We start from the raw sequence: 22,683 nt of genomic DNA, 5'->3' as shown, positions 1-22,683 counted from the left end.
GAAATTGTGCCATAAGTGCAATTTCTGAGAACTATCCCTCGAGTGATGAAACTCAAACTAGACACACTGGTTTTGCTGCTTATGTGGGGGAAAAAAATCAAATTTTAACATACTTACAGATCCAGCTTAACAACCATCAAACCACACAATCTGAAACAAAATGAATATTATAATGTCTATTTATTCAGTCAGAGGTAAGACAAGTCATTCTTATCATCACGGTTAATTCACAACATAAATTAATGCTTTTTACACTCAGTGAATACACACATGTTAATACAAATTACCTTACAAATGCAACAAACAGCTTATCGGTTGTTTTTATGAGTGATCAAAAGGTACAAACACAATCACTCTCACACACACAGTGTACTCTCACTTACACAATCATTCTCTCTCTCTCTCTCTCATTCTCTCTCTCTCTCTCTCTCTCTCTCTCTCTCTCTCACACACACACACACTCTCTCTCTCTCACACACATGGCCAAATTCAGTATTAGAAACAAAACTAAAGTGAAATGAAGATGAGGATCTGCAGTGGGAGTCTTCCTTAAGGACCATGAGGATTTGAGCACAGGAAGTGATGCGTTCGGGACTTCCTGTGTGATGCTCAGAGCGTGAAGATGTGCTCGTGGTTTTGCTCCTGCGTCGCCTGTCGAGGGCTTGAGTGAGCGACGCCGGCAGACGAGACGTTGTTCATCAAGGGAAGATGATCTGCAGCTTCAGCTCTGCCCGCTAAAAACTTATCAAACTCTGTCAGCGAGAAGAAAACACGACGGATGACTCACTGTGTGTGTGTGTGTGTGTGTGATATAATGAGCAATAAACATCAGCACAGACTCACCTTCACTGGTCACACCCTCACTCTCATCAACGTCAGGCTGAAAAACATCATCAATGTGTTTAAATGACAATTTCATTTCAACAATTTAAAAAAAATTGTATGGCAAATAATAGTGAATCAATCACGGCTGATGTGGAAGGTCAAGCAAACTCCTGATGTGTTTCAGGCTCTACTAGAACAGGTTTTCCTGCTTGAATGTTGATTATTCTCCTCATATTCTCCATTGTTGCGGCTCCTCTCTTCCCAGTCTGTCAGTAACGCTCTGTTTACTTCCTGTCTCTATGAAGCCCCTCCTCCTGAGAAGCACACTGTGCTCTGATTGGTCGGCTGGAGCAGTGTGTTGTGATTGGTCGAGTGTGTTTAGGAAATGTCCCGCCCCTTTCCATAACCACCAGTTTAACACACCACTAACTAACTCAACCAGGCCCCGCCCCTTTATTCAGCGTATGAATTATTATAATGAGGAATATTGTGACATGTTCGTTACCAAACATACACTGCAAAAAAATATGGGCGTAGTGTGCGTGATGTCACCCGTTGGTTTCTAAAGAGCATTTTTGATGCCCAGAGTGGGCGGAGCCAGCCGTCGCCATCTTGGCAGCGCGTCACTCATTGGATAAACGTAAATGTGCAGCGAGGTGGATTAGCTGAGGTGACGCTAACACTAGCAGAAAAACGGCTAGAAGTGACATCAGTGGCAATCCACCTGTCACTCAAGTGGCCACGCCCTTAATTATGCAGAACTTGAAGGCTTAATATAATTTAAACGGATGAGTTATAGAAATATTCACCCCCTCACAGTCGTCATGAAGGGCAAAATTAGCAATATAGACCAAAACCACTTTTAGCACCAGACTGTAAACATGTTTTATTCTGCTGTAAAGTTGGCCATTTTAACATGCGGGTCTATGGGAGTGAGTCTCTTCTGCAGCGCCTCTAGTGGCCAGTGGAGGAACTGCAGGCTAACTCACTCAGAGTTGATTCGAGAGAGACTGGAAGGTTGGTTAAAAGCAGAATAGATCCTCATCAGTGTGTGCTGTGCTGTGACTCCAGCAGGTGGCGCTGCTGATCAGCATTACACACACATATATTGATCAGAGTAAAAACAGATCTTTCCTTACCATCTCTGCACACAACCACCTCTCGATGTCATCCATGGCGGAGCTGCGTGGAGCCGGAGCCTGACGGACACAAAACAACACAAACGTTCCTCACAACATCTCAGTGTGTGATGCTGATCCATCAGTGTGATTGGAAAGTTTCCCTTATGCAGATCACACACACAACGGGCAACGGCCGACCATCACCGACGGCGGAGACACACCCCACAAACATGCTGTGATTATTGATTCATCATCATTATTTGATCTAATCACAATTATTTGAGATAACCGCTATTAATGTGCAGATTCAATTCTGCCATCCAAATTTAAGCTCTTAGAGAAATGACGTCCTCCTTTTCCAGTATAGAAATAAATATTAAAAAGCACCGTTATAAAGTGCACAGAGATATCTCGAGTTTAATCAGTATGGAAGCTTGTTTCTGCCACGGTATAAAACTATTTATAAGATAATTGGGACTTTTTAATCTCACAACTCGGATTTTATTCTCCTCAATATTGCGGGATATTACGGAGGCGTATTGCATTCACTTGAAGAAAAAAAAATCTACTCTTTTTTTCTGAATTAACGAGTTAATTTTTCATGAGAAAAAAAATTGCTCTGTTTTTCTGAATTAATGAGTTAATTTTTCATGAGAAAAATTTTTTTTGCTCTGTTTTTCTGAATTAACGAGTTAATTTTTCATGAGAAAAATTTTTTTTCCTGTTTTTCTGAATTAATGAGTTAATTTTTCATGAGAAAAAAATTTGCTCTGTTTTTCTGAATTAATGAGTTTGTTTTTCTTGAGGAAAAAAAGTTTTTGCTCTGTTTTTCTGAATTAATGAGTTAATTTTTCATGAGAAAATTTATTTTTGCTGTTTTTCTGAATTAACTCGTTAATTCAGAAAAACAGAGCAAAAAAAAAATCCATTAAAAATTAACTCATTAATTCAGAAAAACATAGCAAAAAAAGTTTTTTCTCATGAAAAATTAACTCGTTAATTCAGAAAAACAGAGCAATTTTTTTTTTCTCATGAAAAATGAACTCGTTAATTCAGAAAAACAGAGTATATTTTTTTTCTTCAAGTGAATGCAATACGCCTCCGTAGGATATAAAGTCAGAATTGTTTTTTTTTTCATCAGAATCACACAATTGTGAGATTAAAAAATAATAATAATTACTTTTATTTTTTATTTGCATGCAAAGTACTCTGTCCATCACTGTGTATTATATGAAATGGTTGGTTGGCCCTCACTTAACACAAGAAGGCTCAAACATTGGTTGACCTTTGTGTACAAAGCAATAACTGGACACACTCCTTCATATTGAACTACACTTTTAGCACCTAGTAAATCGAAATACAATCTAAGATCAAGTGGATACATACTGTACTGTATGATGTTCCACAAACTAAAAGTGCTTTTAGTTACAGTGCTCCAACTTCATGGAATGAATTGCAAAATGCAGGTTTTTATTTCACATACTGAGTTCAAGTCCAGCTGGGTCAAATTTGTCAAAATGTTTGTGATTGTTTTAAAAAGTGATTTTCTGTTTTTATATTCTTGTGCATCCCAGTATGTCTGTGTAAGTTATCCTCTATGTGCTGCCTTCTTGGCCAGGGCTCACTTGTAAAAGAGATTGTAATAATCTCAATGTGATTTTATTCCCTGGTAAAATAAAGGTTAAATAAAATTAAAAAAAATTCTGTGGCGGAAATAAACTTCCATGAATCAGACTGCATTATACATATTACAATTACTTATACACAGTGATGTGAATAAGTTTGGACACCCATGCTAAAGTCGCCTAAAAAGAGGAATAAAAAATCATCTTTTGGATATTGATCTTAATGCCTTAATTAGAAAAATGAGGAAAACTCCAACCTTTAAGGACACCAATTTTCTTTGTGAATGAATAATGTATCATAAATAAATAAATGTTTTTCCTTAAAATACAGGGTGCATAAGTCAGGACACCCCTATGTTAAATTCCCATAGAGCCAGGCAGATTTTTATTTTTAAAAGCCAGTTATTTCATGGATCCAGGATAATATGCATCCTGATAAAGTTCCCTTGGCCTTTGGGATTAAAATTTAATTTTTATTTTTAACATGGGGGTGTCCTGACTAATGCACCTTGTATTTTAAGGAAAAACATTTGAAGAGTTCAGATGCAAAAGCCTCTAAACGCCATTTGAAATTTTCTTCTTTAATAATGATTTTTATCAAACTTGTATATTTAAGTTCAGTAATTTCACTTAAATAACAATTAATAGGTAATTATCATTGCCATTTAAGTGAAATCACTGAACTTAAATATACAAGTTTGATAAAAATGATCATCATTCTAGAAGAAAATTTCAAATGGCACTTAGAGGCTTTTGCATCTGAACTCTTCATTTATTTATTTATAATACATTATTCATTCACAAAGAAAATTGGTGTCCTTAAAGGTTGGAGTTTTCCTCATTTCTAATTAAGGCATTAAGATCAATATCCAAAAGATGATTTTTTATTCCTCTTTTTAGGCAACTTTAGCATGGGTGCCAACACTGTACATATTAATTTTCACAGCATTAAAGTAAATCATTTAGGCCTATTTTAGTACACTTTTTATTATTATATTATGATTCACGTGTCACAAGTGACATGAACAAAATTATATTTTTTAAAATTATTATTATTTTTTTTTTTAAATAATAAAACCCAAAGCATGCTCTTCTACATTTACAGAAACTGTTGAGTGTGTGTGTGTGTGTTCTGAAGTGTTTCAGTGCTGATATTTGCTGCAGTTCGGAAGTGTGTGTCGGCGACTCCGTGAAACCCACCAGACCCTCACTGTAAATCCACTGAGACTGACGGACCCAGTCGCTCTCGCCGTCCTTCACACACAAACACACTCCTGCACGTCAGACACAGTACTGTACACGTGTGATCATGTGTGTGTGTGTGTGTGTGTACTGACCCCTGCCGTCACCTGCAGTCGCGTGTCCAGAGCTTCAGCCAGACCCTCCACTGCACCCGGATCCTCGTACCGAACACTACACACACACACACACACACACACACACACACGTCTCACTTCACATGCCCTATAAAGACCTTCAGATGAACTGTGTCAAACACAAACCTCTTCCTCTGTTCGGCCAGAGAACTGCTCCTCGTCTGAGCAAACATGTCAAACTCCTCGTCTTCAGGCGCTGACACACACACACACACACACACACACACACACAGGTTATGTCCATGGCTCTTACACTCAATGAAACCACATAACTGGATCTCTCTCACCTGAGCGGTTTGTGAGGTCGGATGGAGGGCGGGGCCCGTGTTGATTGACAGCTGGGGGAGTGTTCTGATTGGGTGATGGAGACTCAGGGCTGAGGTCAATAAGGTTTCCATTCTCAGTCTGGTCACATAAATTATTGCGTAGATATGTGGATAAATGTCAATATGCCCCGCCCCTGTATTTTATTTATATAATATCTATATTTTCCAAAACACATTTTACTCTAAAACTGTGAAAGTCAAAGCCATACATCTAAACACGTTGTGTTCCAAATCTGAGGTTAATATCAGTAAACGAGCGTTCAGTGAGTGTGAGTGTGTGTGTGTGTGTTCGGCTGCAGTACCGAACGCCTCCACTAGAGGAGATGTGCTAACCTGCGATTCCTGCTGTCCTTCTGTGTGTGATTTCTGCATGTTCAAGCGGTCAAACCTTCAACCACAGAGGAGAGAGAGAGAGACTTTTGAGGTTTCTTATATATATGAAGAGCTCTTTTCCAAACCGCGATAAACGCCATTTTAAAAAAAAATGAGTTTGTCGTGTCATTCTGCTGTGGACAGAACCCTTTCACTGCTCCATCAACGTTTCATGCCAAATCGGTATATTTCCTTGTTTAAAATGTACTGCAAGATACAGTTTCTTTCCAAAACGCAATAAGCGCCAGCCCTGTTTTTAGGCTAAATGCGATAAATCATCAAATTCAATGAGCGCTCTACGCAATCCAGCACGGCGGCACTCTGAACAGAGGTTTATTATGTTCATTTATTCCTCAAAATGAGTCCTAGTAGTCGACTAGTAGATCATTTAAGCCATTTGTATTATCAGTAATCACATATATTGATTTAATTAAATGGGAGAGAAACCATATGAGCGTTTTTAATTGCCTATTCCGCATCTCAACGTATGCATAAAGCTTGCCACAAAGAACCGGCAAAAGTAATGATTATCCATGAAACATTTGAATTGTTTATTATTAAACTAGTGTTTTCTGTCAGTGTCAGCAACAAAGATAAAGTTGATGATACTCGCCATCTTCGCAGTGAACGCGCATGTAGGCCTATAGAGAGAAACGCATACTTCGAATTAGCCTACATACGCAGAGAGTTGCCAATTTATTTTAGTTTTTAATTGTTTTGTTTAAAAGTAGATATTTAAAGCTTTCTGTAGCTTAGTTCTCAGGCCTGTGTGAGGCAAGCATCGCGGTGTTTCGGTTCATATATGAGACGCGCTCCGGTTCACCTGCGCGCCTCTGTGTCCTGATTATATTGTCTGATATTTACTTCTAATGTATTAATCCAGTCAATTTGTCGATGAAACCTTTATAAAAATTTAGATACAATTTATATGAAACGAAATTTACAAGCTTTCTACAAAACAAAACTTAATAAGTGGTCAAAATCATGTCTGACGCACTCCAAATATTTTCCGATCTTGGGCAGCTTTTGAATTTTGATCCTATCTTACTAATCTCATGCGGTTCCCTTTTCATAGTCTCAACATAGATGAAATAATAGAAATAAGTAATGTAATATTATTAAACACAAATGTGAAACGTAGCCTATGTTTATTTTGTTTTTTGTTTTTTTTTACTTATATTTAAGCGTCATGCTGCTCTGCTTTGCTCACATGTTATGTAGCCTGTGTGTGTGTGCATGTGCTGGAGGGGTGCCCATCCCTTTTTTGAACATCGTTATCATATATTGATAATTTTTAATAATTCGTTTTTTTTTTCATGCATATGTTGAAATTGGTACTATTTGTTTGAGGTTTGACACTTTACTAAAAATGACTTTACTAAAAGTGATGCAAAAAAAGGATGTATTTATAGCGTTTTGGAAAAAAATAAAATTAACTTTTAAATTATCATTAACAATATTGTTGTTTGATTTAGTAATTATTGTTCAAAATGTTCAGACTGAACCAATAAAACATTTAAACAGGATAATTTGAATATTCACAAAATGTGTGGGTCTAGGTAAAAAATGTAGTTTTCCTGAAAACTATTGAAATGGATTTATAGCGTTTTGGAAAAGAGCTCTTCATATATTTCTCAATTTCAAAAATATATGTCATTTATACATCTCAAACATTAACTTGCAGGTTACCATCAATATCAACTTCACACACACATTGATTTACTTCCCATTTACATTTAAAAGTCTCAAGATTATCAACTAGCATACTCTATTTTAACACGTGATAAAACATCAGTTGACCCCGTGTCATTCAATCCTGCTTTACGTGACAACCATATTATTATATTGCCATTATGCAGAGAGAGAGTGATACTGAAGATCTGGACACTGGATTATACTGGAACGCCACCTGTGTGTGTGTGTGTGTGTCACACCTCTCATAGCGGATGAACGCGTTGTTGAGGTCATCATTGATCAGCAGAAGTTCTCCGATCATCTCGTCCTCTGATAGATTAGGAATCAACTCCACAACCCTCTGTTGCATCTGCTTACACACCGAATGCAGCTGCTGCTCTCACACACACACACACACACACACACAGGTTAGTCATGATCAAAACGCGACTAGTAAAGCGCAGGCTAACACACACACACACACCTGCAGCAGTTCTGCGTCCGATGCTGAAGTTTCTCCAGGTTGGACGTGATTCAGCATGTCAGTCATGACGGTCAGATTTCCTTTGACCAGATCCAGTTCAGATCTCAGCTTCTGCTTCTGGAGAACAACCAGTCAGAACCAACACACACACATACTGAGCAACCCAAACCTCTGACCTTTAACCCCTGAGCATCCCAAAGCCCTGACCTTTAACCCCTGAGCACCCCAAACCCCTTACCTTTAACCCCTGAGCAACTAAAAGCCCTGACTTTTACCCCCTGAGCACCCCAAACCCCTGACCTTTAACCCCTGTACAATCCAAAGCCCTGACCTTTAACCCCTGAGCACCCAAAACCCCTGACCTTTAACCCCCAAGCCCCCCAAAGCCCTGACCTTTAACCCCTGAGCACCCCAAACACCTGACCTTTAACCCCTGAGCACCAGTGTGCACCTTAATCCTTCCTCTGCTCTCATGTTCCTGCTTTTGCATCACACACATGACCAGCATCGACCAATAGGGAGCCTGCGTTCTGATGCACATCCCAGAAGCGCTGCGCTGTTACGCTACGCTAACTCACTCGAGGCCCACAGAGAAGGAAATGAAGAGTAGAATAAAGTCATTATTTTTGTGTTTTTTTGCACACAGAAAGTATTCGCATCGCTTGATAATCTTAAGGTTGAGCCACTGTAGTCACTCGGACTATTTAAACGATGTCTTTAATAACTTTCTGGTCCTTTCAATTATATAATTTTAAATTTAATAATCAATTTAACTTTCGATTTAATAATCATTTGTGTTCTGAAGATGAACGAAAGTCTTACGGGGTTGAACGACACGAGGGAGAGTCATTACTGACAGAGGTCACATCTTTGGGTGAACTATCCCTCGTTACATAATCGTCAGAGTTAACTAGAGTTACAGATTTACAAGCAGCCTATAAAGTGTGTGACATTCATTCTGGACTAAGATGAATTTAAAATAACAGTATGCGTAATCTTGAATGAGAATCAGTTCCTCTTGCAGCGTCTCTTCTCTGATGACGAGGGCGGGGCTATAACCTGTCACTCACATGAGCTCAGCCAATCGCAAACCACAACCATCCAATCAACTCCCCACAGACACAATCAAGCCCCGCCCACATTTGTTCTCGTTCCAGAAGCGATTCACTCGATATACGACACACTAGAGGAGACCAGCGCAACTTCACTTTCATGACGACGCACGAGAGCGTGTGTGTTTGTACCTCCTCAGGTGACACAGGGGTCAGTTGTCCGTTGGATGACGAGTTAGTGCGTGTCCTGGAAGCAGACGGAGACACGGATGAGGGAGACGTCCCGTTGTCTGGAATACTCTGAGAGAGATGATGACGAGTCAGCTGTTACACGACAGGATCATTTACTGATCATTCCAACATTACATGTGCATTGAAGCATAAAGAAGACGTTCAGCAGAATGTTCACGCTGCTCTTCTATATATTCACCATAGAAAACTACTAGACTTTTTATTAAAGTGCCCCTTTGTGGGATAATCCCTTTCATGTAGTGTGTAATAAAGCATAAAAGCTCTGCAAAGTTTAAAAAGATCAAAGTGCAGATAAATGAGGGATTCTGAACTGAAGCGAGTCGTCAGTTATTACAGTCTCACTTCCTGCTGATCCTGCCTTGGTTTGAAACTCATTTGCATAATGCTCTTGATTGGCTGAACAGCGTCTCTTAGCCCCGCCCTCAATCACTGTAGTGAATCTGAGACTGGAAGAGTTTGGTTCGTGTTGTTTGAGATTGATACGGTAAAACACACGCCATCGTTAGTGTTGTTCGTATCACTGTGATCAAGAGCTGAGATTCAGATATGATAATGAGCGCTTGCTTTCTGACCAATCGCGGAGAGAGGCGGAGCTTAGAGAGAGCTGACGCTGCAGTGCAGATTATGAGGAAACTAAAGTGTTTTCTGATCTTTGATGCATTTAAAACTATTGTAGGAACCTCTAAAACAACATTAGGAACCTTTAAAAATAGCATAATAGGTCTGGAAAACGTAAAATTCACTGATAATTAAAAGAGCAATGTTTGACACTGGACGACGGCGTGTGTGTGAGATTTACCCGGTTGGGTGTGTGGATGGGAGAGAGAGAGTCTAGATCCGTCATGGGGAACTCCAGGCCTCTCCGCCTCAAATCCTCATATACGCTCACCACTCCAGACAGAGCCGGACTGTTCCTGAAGGCATCGGCCCACGCCTGGAGCACAGAGGAGCGTTAATAACAGGCAACACACACTGTACGATCAAATCCAAGGAGCTTTCAAGCACTACTGGGGGTTTTCAGGACAAAAAGGTACATAGATAAACTAATAAAATGCAGTGGATGCAATGACTGTGGAACCAAAGATATCGCTTTCCTTATTCAAACTGATTTATTCTCCTATGAATATATGATTGACCTTAAGAATGAAATCTGTATCATATACTCTGAGCAATATCACACTCACAGTCATGAGAAACGCCTCTATATCTGTATCAGACGGACTGCAGATTCATTATGAGTGGAAAGATTGTTTTATCGATTGAATTACACACTAATTTCACATATATTGTCTTTCAATAATTCAAGTGCTTTTTAAGTACATTTTCATAAACATGGCTGATTTAAAGGGTTTTCCAGGATTTACATTTCACAAATTCAAGCATTTTAAAGGAGTCGTTCACTTTTTAAAAAAACTTTTGCTGATAATTTACTCACCCCCATGTCATCCAAGATGGCCATGTCTTTCTTTTTTCAGTCGAAAAGTAATTAAGGTTTTTGATGAAAACATTCCAGGATTTTTCTCCATATAATGGACTTCAATGGGAACCAAAAGAGAGTTTCAGTGCAAACTGTTCAAAGGGCTTTAAACGATTCCAGATGGCATCTGTTGAATGAACGAAATGACTCGAAAAAAGATTTGTTCGTTTTGATGAACAGGAGAGTCACGAACGCGCATCACAGAACAGAGCAAGGCGAGCATTTGAGCTTATAAAACTTAAACTTTGTTATTTATTTATTAAATGAGCGATCGTTTCGCTTGATAAGACCCTTATTCATCGTCTGGAATTGTTTAAAGACATTTGAACTGTTTGCACTGAAACTCTCATTTGGACCTTGAACCGTTTGGACCCCATTGAAGTCCATTATATGGAGAAAATCCTGGAATGTTTTCATCAAAAACCTTAATTTCTTCTTGGATGACATGGGGGTGAGTAAATTATCAGCAAAAGTTTTTTTTTAAAAGTGAACTAGTAACACCTGTGATATGCAGGTGTGTGTATCACATGTGATACGCACACCTGCATGAGACGCACCTGGATGAGGCTCAGCACTCGGTCGTGGAGGATCATGGGAGGGTTGTATTTGGGCAGGATCGATCGGACCAGGACGCCCTCCACGAACTCTTTAGCGCAGACGTACACATGGAAGCGCTGGCCGCAGTTCTTCACACACGTCTCCAGAACCTGAAACACACACCGGCATTATGGGATCAATCGTGACTGATTGGCTAGAGGAGGAGCTGTCAATCTAGAACTAGAGGACCAATGGGGAAGCTTAATCCCGCCCTAATTTACATAAAACTCGAACCGCAACATTTGGAAAAGCAAGTGGAGAATGTAGAAAGAAAAACAAAATAAATTTTAATGTGTTTAAAGTTTTTATTTTTGACTCACGCTTATTGTATTTTGTATCCGTGACCACATTGTTGGCTATTCTGATCATTTTGCATTCTTTTTTTCAGTTTGTGTAATATATTTTTACATTGATTGATTCACGCCTATCAGTGGCCGCAATACTGATCCATCGGCAGCCGTCTCATGATGGAGACACACATTGGCGATTCGCTCCTGTAGAGGAAGTGATGTAACGGACACTCACGGTCAGAGCCAGCATCACCTCCCTGAAGTTCTTATTACCCACAATCCTCTTCTTTAAAGCCTTCACTGCATCTTTGGGCCTGAAACACAACACAATCAGTCAGATGATAGGCAGAGACAGACGTCAGTGCAGTGCATCCGGAGAGGGTTCACAGCGTTGTGTTACAGCCTTATTCCAAAATGGATTAAAGTCATTATTTTCTTCAAAATCCTAAAAAAAAAAGTGGTGGTTCCAAACCATTTACAATATTGGAGGCCAAAGAAATTCAGTTTTTTGAGGAAAACATTTCAGGATTTTTCTCCACACAGGTTATTACCAATTGAGGATTAGGGTCTTTATATAGTGAAACCATCAGCCTTTTTCTAAAAAAAATAAAAATGTATATACTTTTTAACCACAATTGTAGGTCTTGTGCTGGACAGGCATTACGTCATCACATTGGAAAGGTCAAGCTGGACGTAGGTGCAAGTCACGCCCCATTGATGTAAAGATCCAGGATACGCACACGAAAAGGACCATTTTAAACAACAAACTGACACACAAATGTCAATTCAATAAAATTTGAACGATCCTCCTTCTTCAGACTTGTAAACAATGGGGCGGTACTTCTACCTACGTCCAGCGTGACCTTTCCAACGTGATGACGTAATGCCTGGCGCGTCGCAGACCAGCACAAGACGAACAATTGTGGTTGAAAAGTATAAAATATTTTTTTTTTTTTGAAAATGGCCGATAATTTCGCTAGATCCTCAGCTGGGGTCATGCAGAGCCGTATGAAGCTCTTTGAAACTGCATTGATTTGGACTTCAACAATTTGGTTACCATTGAAGTCCATTGTGTGGAGAAAAATCCTAAAATGTTTTCCTCTAAAAACTTAATTTCTTTTCCACTGAAGAAAGAAAGACATGAACATCTTGATTGGCACTGGGGTGAGTACATTATCTGGAAATTTTCATTTTCAGGTGAACTACTCCTTTAAATGGGCAGTCTGTAAGAATGACAGCTAGTGGTCGGAATCGGTACTGCAGTCCAAATTCAAAATATCAGAGATCGTTCTTTCCCCGCCTCCTCAGACTCGACGCTCACGCGGGTTGCCAGTTTGAGGACACGCGACCGGAAAAGAGCGCAATTGAAAACGAAAGCCGAGAAGACTTGTTGAGTTGATTTATTCGAGTTTTAATATGCTCTCGTTCGTAGAGATTTTCAGATGGATATCAAGGCTTTTTGGGTCGTGTGGAATCTGCGATCTTTGACCCAAGTTTGTTTGCTCGTTTCCATGGATCCATCAAGCTGTGTTTCCCGCCAAATGGCATCCCGGGTTCGAAACACTATTGGCTGAACTGGCAGTGGGCGGAGTCACACAGACCAAAACGTTAACAAATAAGTGGCTGTAGAAGTGTTTTTCAGAGAAACGAGTATGTGAACTTAGCATGTTTCATACAATTTCTGCAAACATGTTATTTTTATGCTTTAGTAGAGTAAAAAAAGTTACATACAGCACCTTTAACAGATGGACCTTATATAGATCGGTGTGTGTCTTTCCAAATCATGTCCAATCAACTGAGTTAACGAAACATCTCAAGCACCGGAGCTCAATTTTGAGTGTCAATGGCTGTAAATACTAATGTTTTATTTTTAATAAATCTGCAAAGATTTCAAACTTCTTTCACGTTGTCATTATGGGGTAGGGATGGGCAACGATTAATCGCGATTAATCGCATTCCAAAATAAAAGTTTGTGTTTACATAATATAATGTGTGTGTAGTGTGTATAATTAATTTGTATATATAAAAACCCACACATGCATGTATATATTTAAGAAATATGTGCATGTATATATTTTATATATATTTATTCACAATTAATATTATATATAAATATTTGATATATTAATAACACATTTTTCTTAAATATATACATGCATGTGTGGGTTTTTATATATACAAATTAATTATACACACTACACACACATATATTATGTAAACACAAACTTTTATTTTGGATGCGATTAATCGTTGCCCATCCCTATTATGGGGTATTATTGTTTGTAGAATTTTGGGAAAATAATGAACTTAATCCATTTTAGAATAAGCCTTTAAAATAGCAAAATGTGTAAAAGGCGCTGTGAATACTGCCCGCGTGCCCTGTATAATAACAGGAAGTGATGCGAGTCGCACCCGTCTTCGGTCTCGCTGATGATGTCACAGATCTCCAGGTTGAGGCTCCAGTCCTCCGTCTGCAGGGCGGCGCTGGTGGCCTTCTCTGACACACAAACAACCAATGAGCACCACGTGGAAAACGTTTAATTCATACGACAAAGGCAAAGTACCGAAATAAAATCCCCAGAATTACATAGGGGTTTTCAGCTAGATAATGTCAGGAGAAATTTGACCTTCAATACTGATGATTCAACCTTATTTTCGGTATAATGAAACTGCAGTGCATGCATCTGTAACTTTAAAGAGCGAGGCTTCCCATCGCATTCGCTTCCAGTTAATCTAGCTGGATAATAGTGATGCTTGATACTGGGAACTGGAATTTGTCATCATATTATTTTTAATTTATTATCACACTAGTTTTATAGAACAAAATAGTTTTACCGTTTACTGCACTTCTGTTGTTTAGCCATTAGCACATTCACAGAAAATAGCTTACTTTTGTGCACAGGCAGTCAAAAGTTGGAATAATTAGGATTTTCTATATTTTGAAAGAATCCTCTTCTTTTCACCAATACAGTAAAAACACTGAAATATTATTACAATTTTAAATAGCTGTTTTCTATGTGAATATATAATCAAATGCATGTTATTCAAGCTGAATTTCAGCATCATTACTCCAGTCTTCAGTGTCACATGACCCTTCAGAAATCACTCTAATATGACGATTTACAGGTGAAACTTGAAAAATTAAAATATTGTGCAAAAAGTCATTTGTTTAATTAATTCAACTTAAAAGGTGAAACTAATATTTTGACTCGTTCCATGCAAAGTGAGACATTTCAAGCCTTTATTTGTTATAATTTTGATGATTATGGCTTTTTAACCTCATGCCCCAAACATAATACACCAAGACAAACACATTTCCCAAGTACCATCTCAGACACACCTAAACTCACATATTTACAGGGAGAAACGCCCTAATGTGAAATAATTCCTGCAAAATATCTCCTCACGCCATGAAATGAGGACAACCTGTGCAAACAAATCTTAATGAATTTATTTAAGTTTTTAAACTCTATTTCTCTGCCTCACAGTTGATCCAAACCACGTGAACACAGCAAACATGAGCTTCACCCTGAGACCTCACAAACACACACACTCTTTCATGTGACTGTCAGCTGCCTTTAACCACATTCTTCAGATGAGCTTTTGTTATATTAACGTGAAAACGAGAAAAAATACTGTAAAGAAAGTGAAAAGAGGAAGAGTCATAATTTAGTTAAAAAGTAACCAAGCTTTCCGACACGGTTATCGTTACAACAGCACAATGAACTTTGTCCGTTTTACACACAGGCATCACCATGATTACACCTGAAACTACAGTCCCGTCTGACCCCAATTAAACACCAGCCTGACTTCATCATACTTAAAAACACATTCTGATTAACGGACAGAATCGCTTCACTCTTCTATTTTGATAATCTTACGCCCTAGTTTTCACGCATCACTCGGTTCTGCGCGTGAGACGCGACAGATCACTCCGCGACGTCACGCGCGCGCCACTTAAAAAAGTTATTAAGCCGCGAATCCACACACACACACAGTCTAACGAAGTAGGCCTATTATTACTGTACAACACTTACGGATCCGCTGTCCGACAGGAGACGAAAACGCGCTGCCGATGAGAAACTCCATCTGTGAGGTAAAATGTGTGTGTGAGTGGCACGGCGCGCTCACGTCAGACTGAACCATGAACGCGCGCTCTCGTGAAGGAAGTGCGAATCTGCGATCGATCAGAGCGAATGTCAAATATCGCGTGAATAATGAAGTGCCATCATTTTTTAAACGTTCAAATCGTAACACAAGAAACAATCTGACAATATCATATATTTTTTATTATTTTTATTACAGTATACGCTCTATACAAGTATTATGTGCACAAAAAAATAAAGTATCATTGACAAAAAAAATGTCAACAGAACATGTGTTTTATATACAGAACACGACAAATAATTTGTGTGTAATAGCACCTTTGAATCGCAACACTAACATGATCCACTACTGAAATCTTTTTAAAGTGTCTAATGAAGTTATCCTAACTGTGATTTTATTCTATACATATGCATAATAAGAATATAAAGGAGTTTAACACACTTCAATAACACAGAGTCTAATTGAAGAGTTCAGATGCAAAAGCCTCTAAAAATGCCATTTGAAATTTTCTTCGTTAATGATGATTTTTTTTATCAAACTTGTATATTTAAGTTCAGTAATTTCACTTAAATGGCAATGATAATTATTTAAGTGAAATTACTGAAATCATCATTGAAGAAGAAAATTTCAAATGGCATTTGGAGGCTTTTCAATTCAATTGCACTCATATCTCAATCACTAAAACATGAGGAATTGTGACAGCAAAACCTGAAACATTAAGTTGCATGGCAGGCGTTAAAAAACACACACGTCCTGACAAAAAAAAAAAGGGGGTTTGGGGGTAAAACATATCAGTCAGATAGGATCAGATGTCAGTGTGTGTTAGTATGGGATTGGTCCATAATATGCCGTATAGGCCGCCACGATCCCAGCCGTCTCAGCCATGTGTTCACAGGCCAGATTCGCTTCACACACCTCTCGCAAACTGGAGGACAGAAAGACAAAAACATCACCATGAGAATCATGAGTGTCCGCGTGTGTGTATATATCCATGTGGGTGTGTTTCCGTGTGGGTGTGTCTGTGTGTGTACGTGTGCTTCACCTCTCCAGCTGTTGAAGACTCAGATCGGCCGCCGGTGCTCCCGCTCTCCGGTGTCTCAGGAGTGAAGCCGCCACGTCTCTCTTCAGCAGGACATGAGTGGCAGGCGTGCCTGAAAACACACACACACACTCTTTCACTTCACCGAACTGACTGAATAATACACAGATCGACACAAGACGGGTTATTTCTCACCTTCAGCGCTAACAGAGTTTGATTCAGACGAGGAAGAGGATGAATCTGAGGCCGAATCAGACGTGGAGTCGGATGCGGAGTCGGATGCGGAGTCGGACTCGGAGGAAGAGGAAGATGAAGAGGAATCTGAGGCAGATGAGGATGAAGAGGCCGTTTCAGTAGGAGCCAGGGATGGAGGAACCACCACATCTGCAGGTTCAGGCTCTGTGTACACTATCACACGCAGAACACACTGTTAAGGGCTCACACACACACACTTACACCACGAGAGGTTATAATGAGCGTGTCTCACCTCCCATAGACGCGCAGACAGACAGCAGAGCGCAGACAGACAGGAGCCCCAGAGTCTTCATGCTTCCTCAGGTCTCGGTTCTTCTCTCAGTCGACGGTGTTCGTTTCTTCTGTGTGTGTGTCGTCCGTTCGGCCGCCGGCGTGTTTATACTCTCTCCGTCACCCACACACACGGCTGCTTGAGTTTGTGATTGGTTTGAGAATGGAGAAACGTCCTTGCCCCTTTCTGCATTCCAATGACAACACACACACACACACACACACACACACACATGTGTTCCAGCAACCGCAGGCTGGCAAACAGACACACATGCACCTAAACCTGCGAGACTGAGCCAAACCACTAACACACACACATGCCCTGTGACCCGTCGCTGGCTGACTTTACCCAAGCGCTCGCCATATCTGTGGGAAATGTAGGCGATGCTTCTAAATGTAAAACGTATATTTTTCCTCCAAACTCTCCAGGGTCCAAATGTTCCTGGATCGGGTCAGATGGACACTCAAAAGGGAAATCTCACGTGTGTGTGTGTGTGTGTGTGTTACGCACGAGTCGATTCTGCAGATATTAGTCAAAGATGCAATAAAACCCATTTGCTTCCTTTCTATCTAAATATATACACTGACTTAGTAAACACAATGGTGGTCACATCACATGAAACATGTCATTAGGATTTACAGGGATCCCCCATAATGCTCTGCTTCAGTTGTGGGCCCGATACATATATGGTATATCGGATGTTTGTGTGATCGAGAACATACCATAGAGTTGATTTTTATTTAAAGCTCATTATAATGACTAACCTAAACTGCAAAAGCCACTTTTCTTTTTGAGCCTGTGCCCGAATCGAGCCATATTTAACTAACATCTGGGGACGTATATCAATAAATTTGTCCCCAAACCACCAACCGGTTACTATTTAAAGGGGCCATTCTGGGGCCAGGTGTGCTTTAAGAGGCAATTATGTTTGCCTTAAAGGCATGCAAATGTTTAAATTGCACATAGAAGGCTTTAATATTGAGCTGTTGGCTCATGGGGATCGGGTTCGAGTCTCACCTGTGTCATATTCTCCTTCTGTCTGCTCTACTAATAAAGGCAAAAGACCTGAAAGTAGACAGAGCAATAATCCACGAGTTTGAGTTACCCGTGTACTTTGCAGATGTGACTGAAAAATGCGTGCAATCGTCAATTTATACGTGAAAATTAGTTTTAGAGACGCATTTAGTGTGATTGGGTTGCACATTGACCATCTGAAGAACGTTCATCAGAAATGACTGTAGACACATAGCTATGTTATGGAAGCTTGTTTCCACCACTGAATAAAAAAATTATAATAATTGCAACTTTTTGTCACACAATTGCGTGTTATAAAGTCAGAATTGTGAGATATAAAGTCAGATTTGTGAGATATAACGTCAGAATTGAAAGATATAACGTCAGAATTGAAAGATATAAAGTCAGAATTGAAAGATATAAAGTCAGAATTGTGTGATATAAAGTCAGAATTGCGAGATATAAAGTCAGAATTGTGTGATATAACGTCAGAATTGAAAGATATAAAGTCAGAATTGCGAGATAAAAAGTAAGAATTGCGAGATAAAAAGTCAGAATTGTGAGATATAAAGTCAGAATTGTGAGATATAAAGTCAGAATTGTGAGATATAAAGTCAGAATTGTGAGATATAAAGTCAGAATTGTGAGATATAAAGTCAGAATTGTGAGATATAAAGTCAGAATTGCGAGATATAAAGTCAGAATTGTGAGATATAAAGTCAGAATTGCGTGTTATAAAGTCAGAATTGTGAGATATAAAGTCAGATTTGTGAGATATAAAGTCAGAATTGCGAGATATAAAGTCAGAATTGCGAGATATAAAGTCAGAATTGCGAGATATAAAGTCAGAATTGTGAGATATAAAGTCAGAATTGTGTGATATAACGTCAGAATTGAAAGATATAAAGTCAGAATTGAAAGATATAAAGTCAGAATTGCGAGATAAAAAGTAAGAATTGCGAGATAAAAAGTCAGAATTGTGTGATATAACGTCAGAATTGCGAGATATAAAGTCAGAATTGTGTGATATAACGTCAGAATTGCGAGATATAAAGTCAGAATTGGAAGATATAAAGTCAGAATTGCGAGATAAAAAGTAAGAATTGCGTGATATACTTTCTATTCTCATTCAGTTTATATCACGCAATTCTGACTTTATATCTCGCAAGTCTGACTTTATATCTCACGACTTTATATCTCGCAATTCTGACTTTATATCTCGCAATTGTGAGAAAAAAAGTCAGAATTGTGAAATAAAAAGTCGCAATTACCTTTTTTTATTTTTCATTCTATGGCGAAACAAGCTTCCATACTATGTCGATCTGCTAAATAAAACACATGAACAAGAAAAAATCCCGAAATGAGAAAGTGACAGCTCTGAATATTTCCTTATTTTGATTGTACTAATTAAAAATCGTGTTGGGAGAAGTTGTTTGAGTTATAGACGGTAGCACTATTGTGTGATGTTGCTTATAGTTTAATAAACCATGTTAAAATTGAGTAACTTACATTTTAGATACAAAAAGTTTCCACGAAAATAGTTCCAAACAAAGTCAGATGTGTTTCACTTCAGAATGAATCAGTGAGTTGGTTGAGTGAATGATTCAATATATGATTCAATGACTCATTGTTTTCCATGTTGTTAAATGAACCAGTTTAAGAATCAGTCGCTTACTTGTGATGTTCATAAATTTTTACTGAATTCTGAACCACATACTAGCATTCTACTCTTATTTCTGCCATAGAAAGATATGGTAAACGTTGAAGTATGCTAGTATGCAGTTTCAAATTCAACATTATGTTTTTGAACGAATCAATTAATGACTCTCTGGTTTTGTTCCTAAATGATTCAATGACTCACTCACAGTCACTTGTTTTGATCCTGAATTAACGAGTGTCTTTGAACTAATCGGTTCAATGAATAATTAAAATAATTCTCTTACAGAAACAGTCACGTGTCGCCCCCTACTGGTGGAACTATGCGTCATAAATCGCAGCACTACACAGACACACAAGCTTTCAAATGCAATATACAAATGACAACACACAGGCAGCAGAGATGCGACCTGCCCTAACCTGACCTGTGTGTGTGTGTGTGTGTGTGTGTGTCATACAGAGGGAAATGAGCTTTGGCCGGTCTGCTGTGTAATTTCCATGTCTAGGTTCTGTTTAGTCCACTGGGTTTGTGTCTCTGTGGAAATACGACAGCGCTGTGTGTTGTGTTCAGGACTGCTCATCCGCCTTATAATTTTCATGGTTGTGTTGTATAGATGGATGTTTTCTATGTTTGAAAGCTTCACCAGTGCAAAAAGCTGCAGGACAAGGTCATCCAGAAGCAAACGGAAAGAGAATATACAGAGAGTTTGATGAAGGATCTGGCCGATGAACAGGCCGAAGAGATCCATACACACAGTCCACAGAGTCAAGAGAGAGAGAGAGAGAGAGTTCATGTAGTGCAGTGTCTGATGTGGCTCAACTCTGGTATCCACCATCACAGCAGACACCACAAACACAACCACAGAATGTGTGTGTGTGTGTGTGTGTGCGCGTGTTATATAAAAGCCGTATAAAAAAAGGTCGTATAGATAGTTTTGAATGTTTCTGAGCCGTATGTCTGCAAACTTCCGATAATTACAGTGAGAGTTTTTCTGTTTTTAGCTTGTAATGTTTTTAGCAGAACGAGTTCTTGACTCGTCCATGAACCAACCCTGATCATCTCCTTCTGTTCAGCGTGCAATACAGAATCAATTTTAATTACAATTCCACTTTGTTTTCTTAAAATCGCATTGATAAATTGCCCTTTGTCCTGCAAATTCATGACATGTGTCGTTATAAACGTCTTTCAATCTTGTTCAAACAGACTTCATAAGTGTGTGATGTTTACTCTGACATCATCAAATTCAGGATTTCAATGGGGAAAATCATAAATAATAATATGAGTAAATAAAGCCTTGTGACATGTTGAATGTAAGAGAAAGAGAAAAGAATACTATCGATAAATCATGTCGAACTAAAGACATCTTTCAGTAAGGAATAAGATTAGTGTGTAACTAACAACACGTTCTCTAAGAATATTTAGCTTATTTCTGAATGTTTTGGGAATGTAAATGTTAAGGGAATAATTTTGCCGATGTTACAAATGTTTTTTTTGGAACGTTACTTTTTGAGTGTTTCGACAACAAGTGACATTTAAAAAAAAACATTAGACAAACAAGCTGCTAAAATGATTCAGGAATGTGTAATTAATGTTTAAAGGGATAGTTCACTTTGAAATGTTTTATCTTACCTCAAGGGCATCCAAGATGTAGGTGTCTTTGTTTCCACAGTATTTTCAATTTTGACATTTTTCAGTCAAACCGTTGTTGTCTATCAGTCATACACTGGAGGCTAAGGGGGTCCACCAAAGAGAAGTCCAAATTAAACATGATTTAATGACTCGTGAATGTAAGTACACATTGATGGCCTAAGACACGAAACGAAAACCAACAGTATTTATATCGTTTTACCTCGTGTAATCACAGCCATGACAAAATGATCTGACGGCACGGGCGCTTCGGTCTGGAAGTGATCGCTACGTCACTCTTTGTTTACAGAGATTTGGGAACTTTTACCTTTCACTAAACATATTTAGATATACAGGAAACCGCAATGGAAGACGATTTCGGGATATCTAAATATGTTTAGTAAAACGTAAAACTTCCGAAATCTCCGTGTAAATATTGAGTGACGTCACACGCAAGCGATCACTTCCGGCGTAACATTGAACTGATTCAGTTCGGTTCAGTTGGACATTGAACAACTGATTCAGATCACTGTGATTACACGAGGTAAAACGATATAAATACTTTTAGTTTTTGTTTCGTGTCTTAGGCCATCAATGTGTACTTACATTTACGAGTCATTAAATCATGTTTAATTTGGACTTCTCTTTGGTGGACCCCCTTAGCCTCCAGTGTATGACTGATAGACAACAACGGTTTGACTGAAAAATGTCAAAATTGAAAATACTGTGGAAACAAAGACGCCTACATCTTGGATGCCCTTGAGGTAAGATAAAACATATCAAAAATTAATTTCAAAGTGAACTATCCCTTTAAATATACATGATCTGCTCACTGTTAAAGACAACTGAACACATGTTCTATTAATATCGCAGAAGGATTCTTTGATGTGAACTGTACCTGCCAAACATATTTCTGTTGTTTTATCTATTGTCTTATTATATGTATTGTCTCACTCATCCATTCACTACCATTGTGATGTTTTGATATAGTCACATATGATTCTGGAGATGTCTGTAACCCCCCACCCCCCCACCAAGAAAACAATAAAAATGTTGATCACAAAAAAAAATATCGCAGAAGGATGTTCACAACTGTGAGATAACGTTTGAGTATTTTCACAGCGTTCTGACACACACACTCTCACACACACGATGCTTCAGTCTATGCAGTGCTGACTCCTCTTCATGTATGAATGTGAATAATAAACACACGTGAGCAGAAATAAACTCATTATCAGCTGAT

The 22,683-nt window shown here is 38.8% G+C and overlaps 2 protein-coding genes across 6 annotated transcripts; both read right to left on the bottom strand.

The window, feature by feature from the left end:
- Positions 1-161: 161 nt before the first annotated feature.
- On the bottom strand, positions 162-15,661 carry LOC120467960 (target of Myb1 membrane trafficking protein). 5 transcript variants are annotated; one of them, XM_039656584.2, is made up of 16 exons: positions 15,509-15,661; positions 13,884-13,968; positions 11,707-11,785; positions 11,142-11,291; positions 9,907-10,041; positions 9,048-9,179; positions 7,804-7,920; positions 7,580-7,713; positions 5,607-5,661; positions 5,235-5,352; positions 5,074-5,143; positions 4,909-4,984; positions 4,772-4,825; positions 1,965-2,024; positions 844-880; positions 162-752 (listed from the first exon to the last, which is right to left on the bottom strand). In XM_039656584.2, the coding sequence occupies exons 1-16, from the start codon at positions 15,615-15,617 to the stop codon at positions 610-612; spliced, it is 1,554 nt and encodes a 517-aa protein (XP_039512518.2). In that variant the 5' UTR covers positions 15,618-15,661; the 3' UTR covers positions 162-609. The 5 variants fall into 5 exon arrangements, with proteins under 5 accessions (XP_039512518.2, XP_088989811.1, XP_039512519.2 ...); XM_089133685.1 differs by having other exon boundaries at positions 4,921-4,984; XM_039656585.2 differs by having other exon boundaries at positions 9,048-9,155.
- A 100-nt stretch (positions 15,662-15,761) lies between these two features.
- bglapl (bone gamma-carboxyglutamate (gla) protein, like) lies at positions 15,762-21,732 on the bottom strand. Its single transcript, XM_089133683.1, has 6 exons — positions 21,664-21,732; positions 21,444-21,544; positions 17,105-17,329; positions 16,813-17,025; positions 16,621-16,729; positions 15,762-16,503 (listed from the first exon to the last, which is right to left on the bottom strand). Exons 3-6 carry the CDS (start codon positions 17,163-17,165, stop codon positions 16,401-16,403), a joined length of 486 nt encoding a protein of 161 aa, XP_088989809.1. The 5' UTR covers positions 17,166-17,329; positions 21,444-21,544; positions 21,664-21,732; the 3' UTR covers positions 15,762-16,400.
- Positions 21,733-22,683: the final 951 nt, after the last annotated feature.

This window comes from Pimephales promelas, chromosome 8, assembly GCF_988280905.1.
Source record: "Pimephales promelas chromosome 8, fPimPro1.hap1.1, whole genome shotgun sequence".
NCBI classification, from domain to species: domain Eukaryota; kingdom Metazoa; phylum Chordata; class Actinopteri; order Cypriniformes; family Leuciscidae; genus Pimephales; species Pimephales promelas.
Note: the sequence above shows the minus strand (reverse complement) of the source record. Positions and strands in the feature narration are given on the sequence as shown.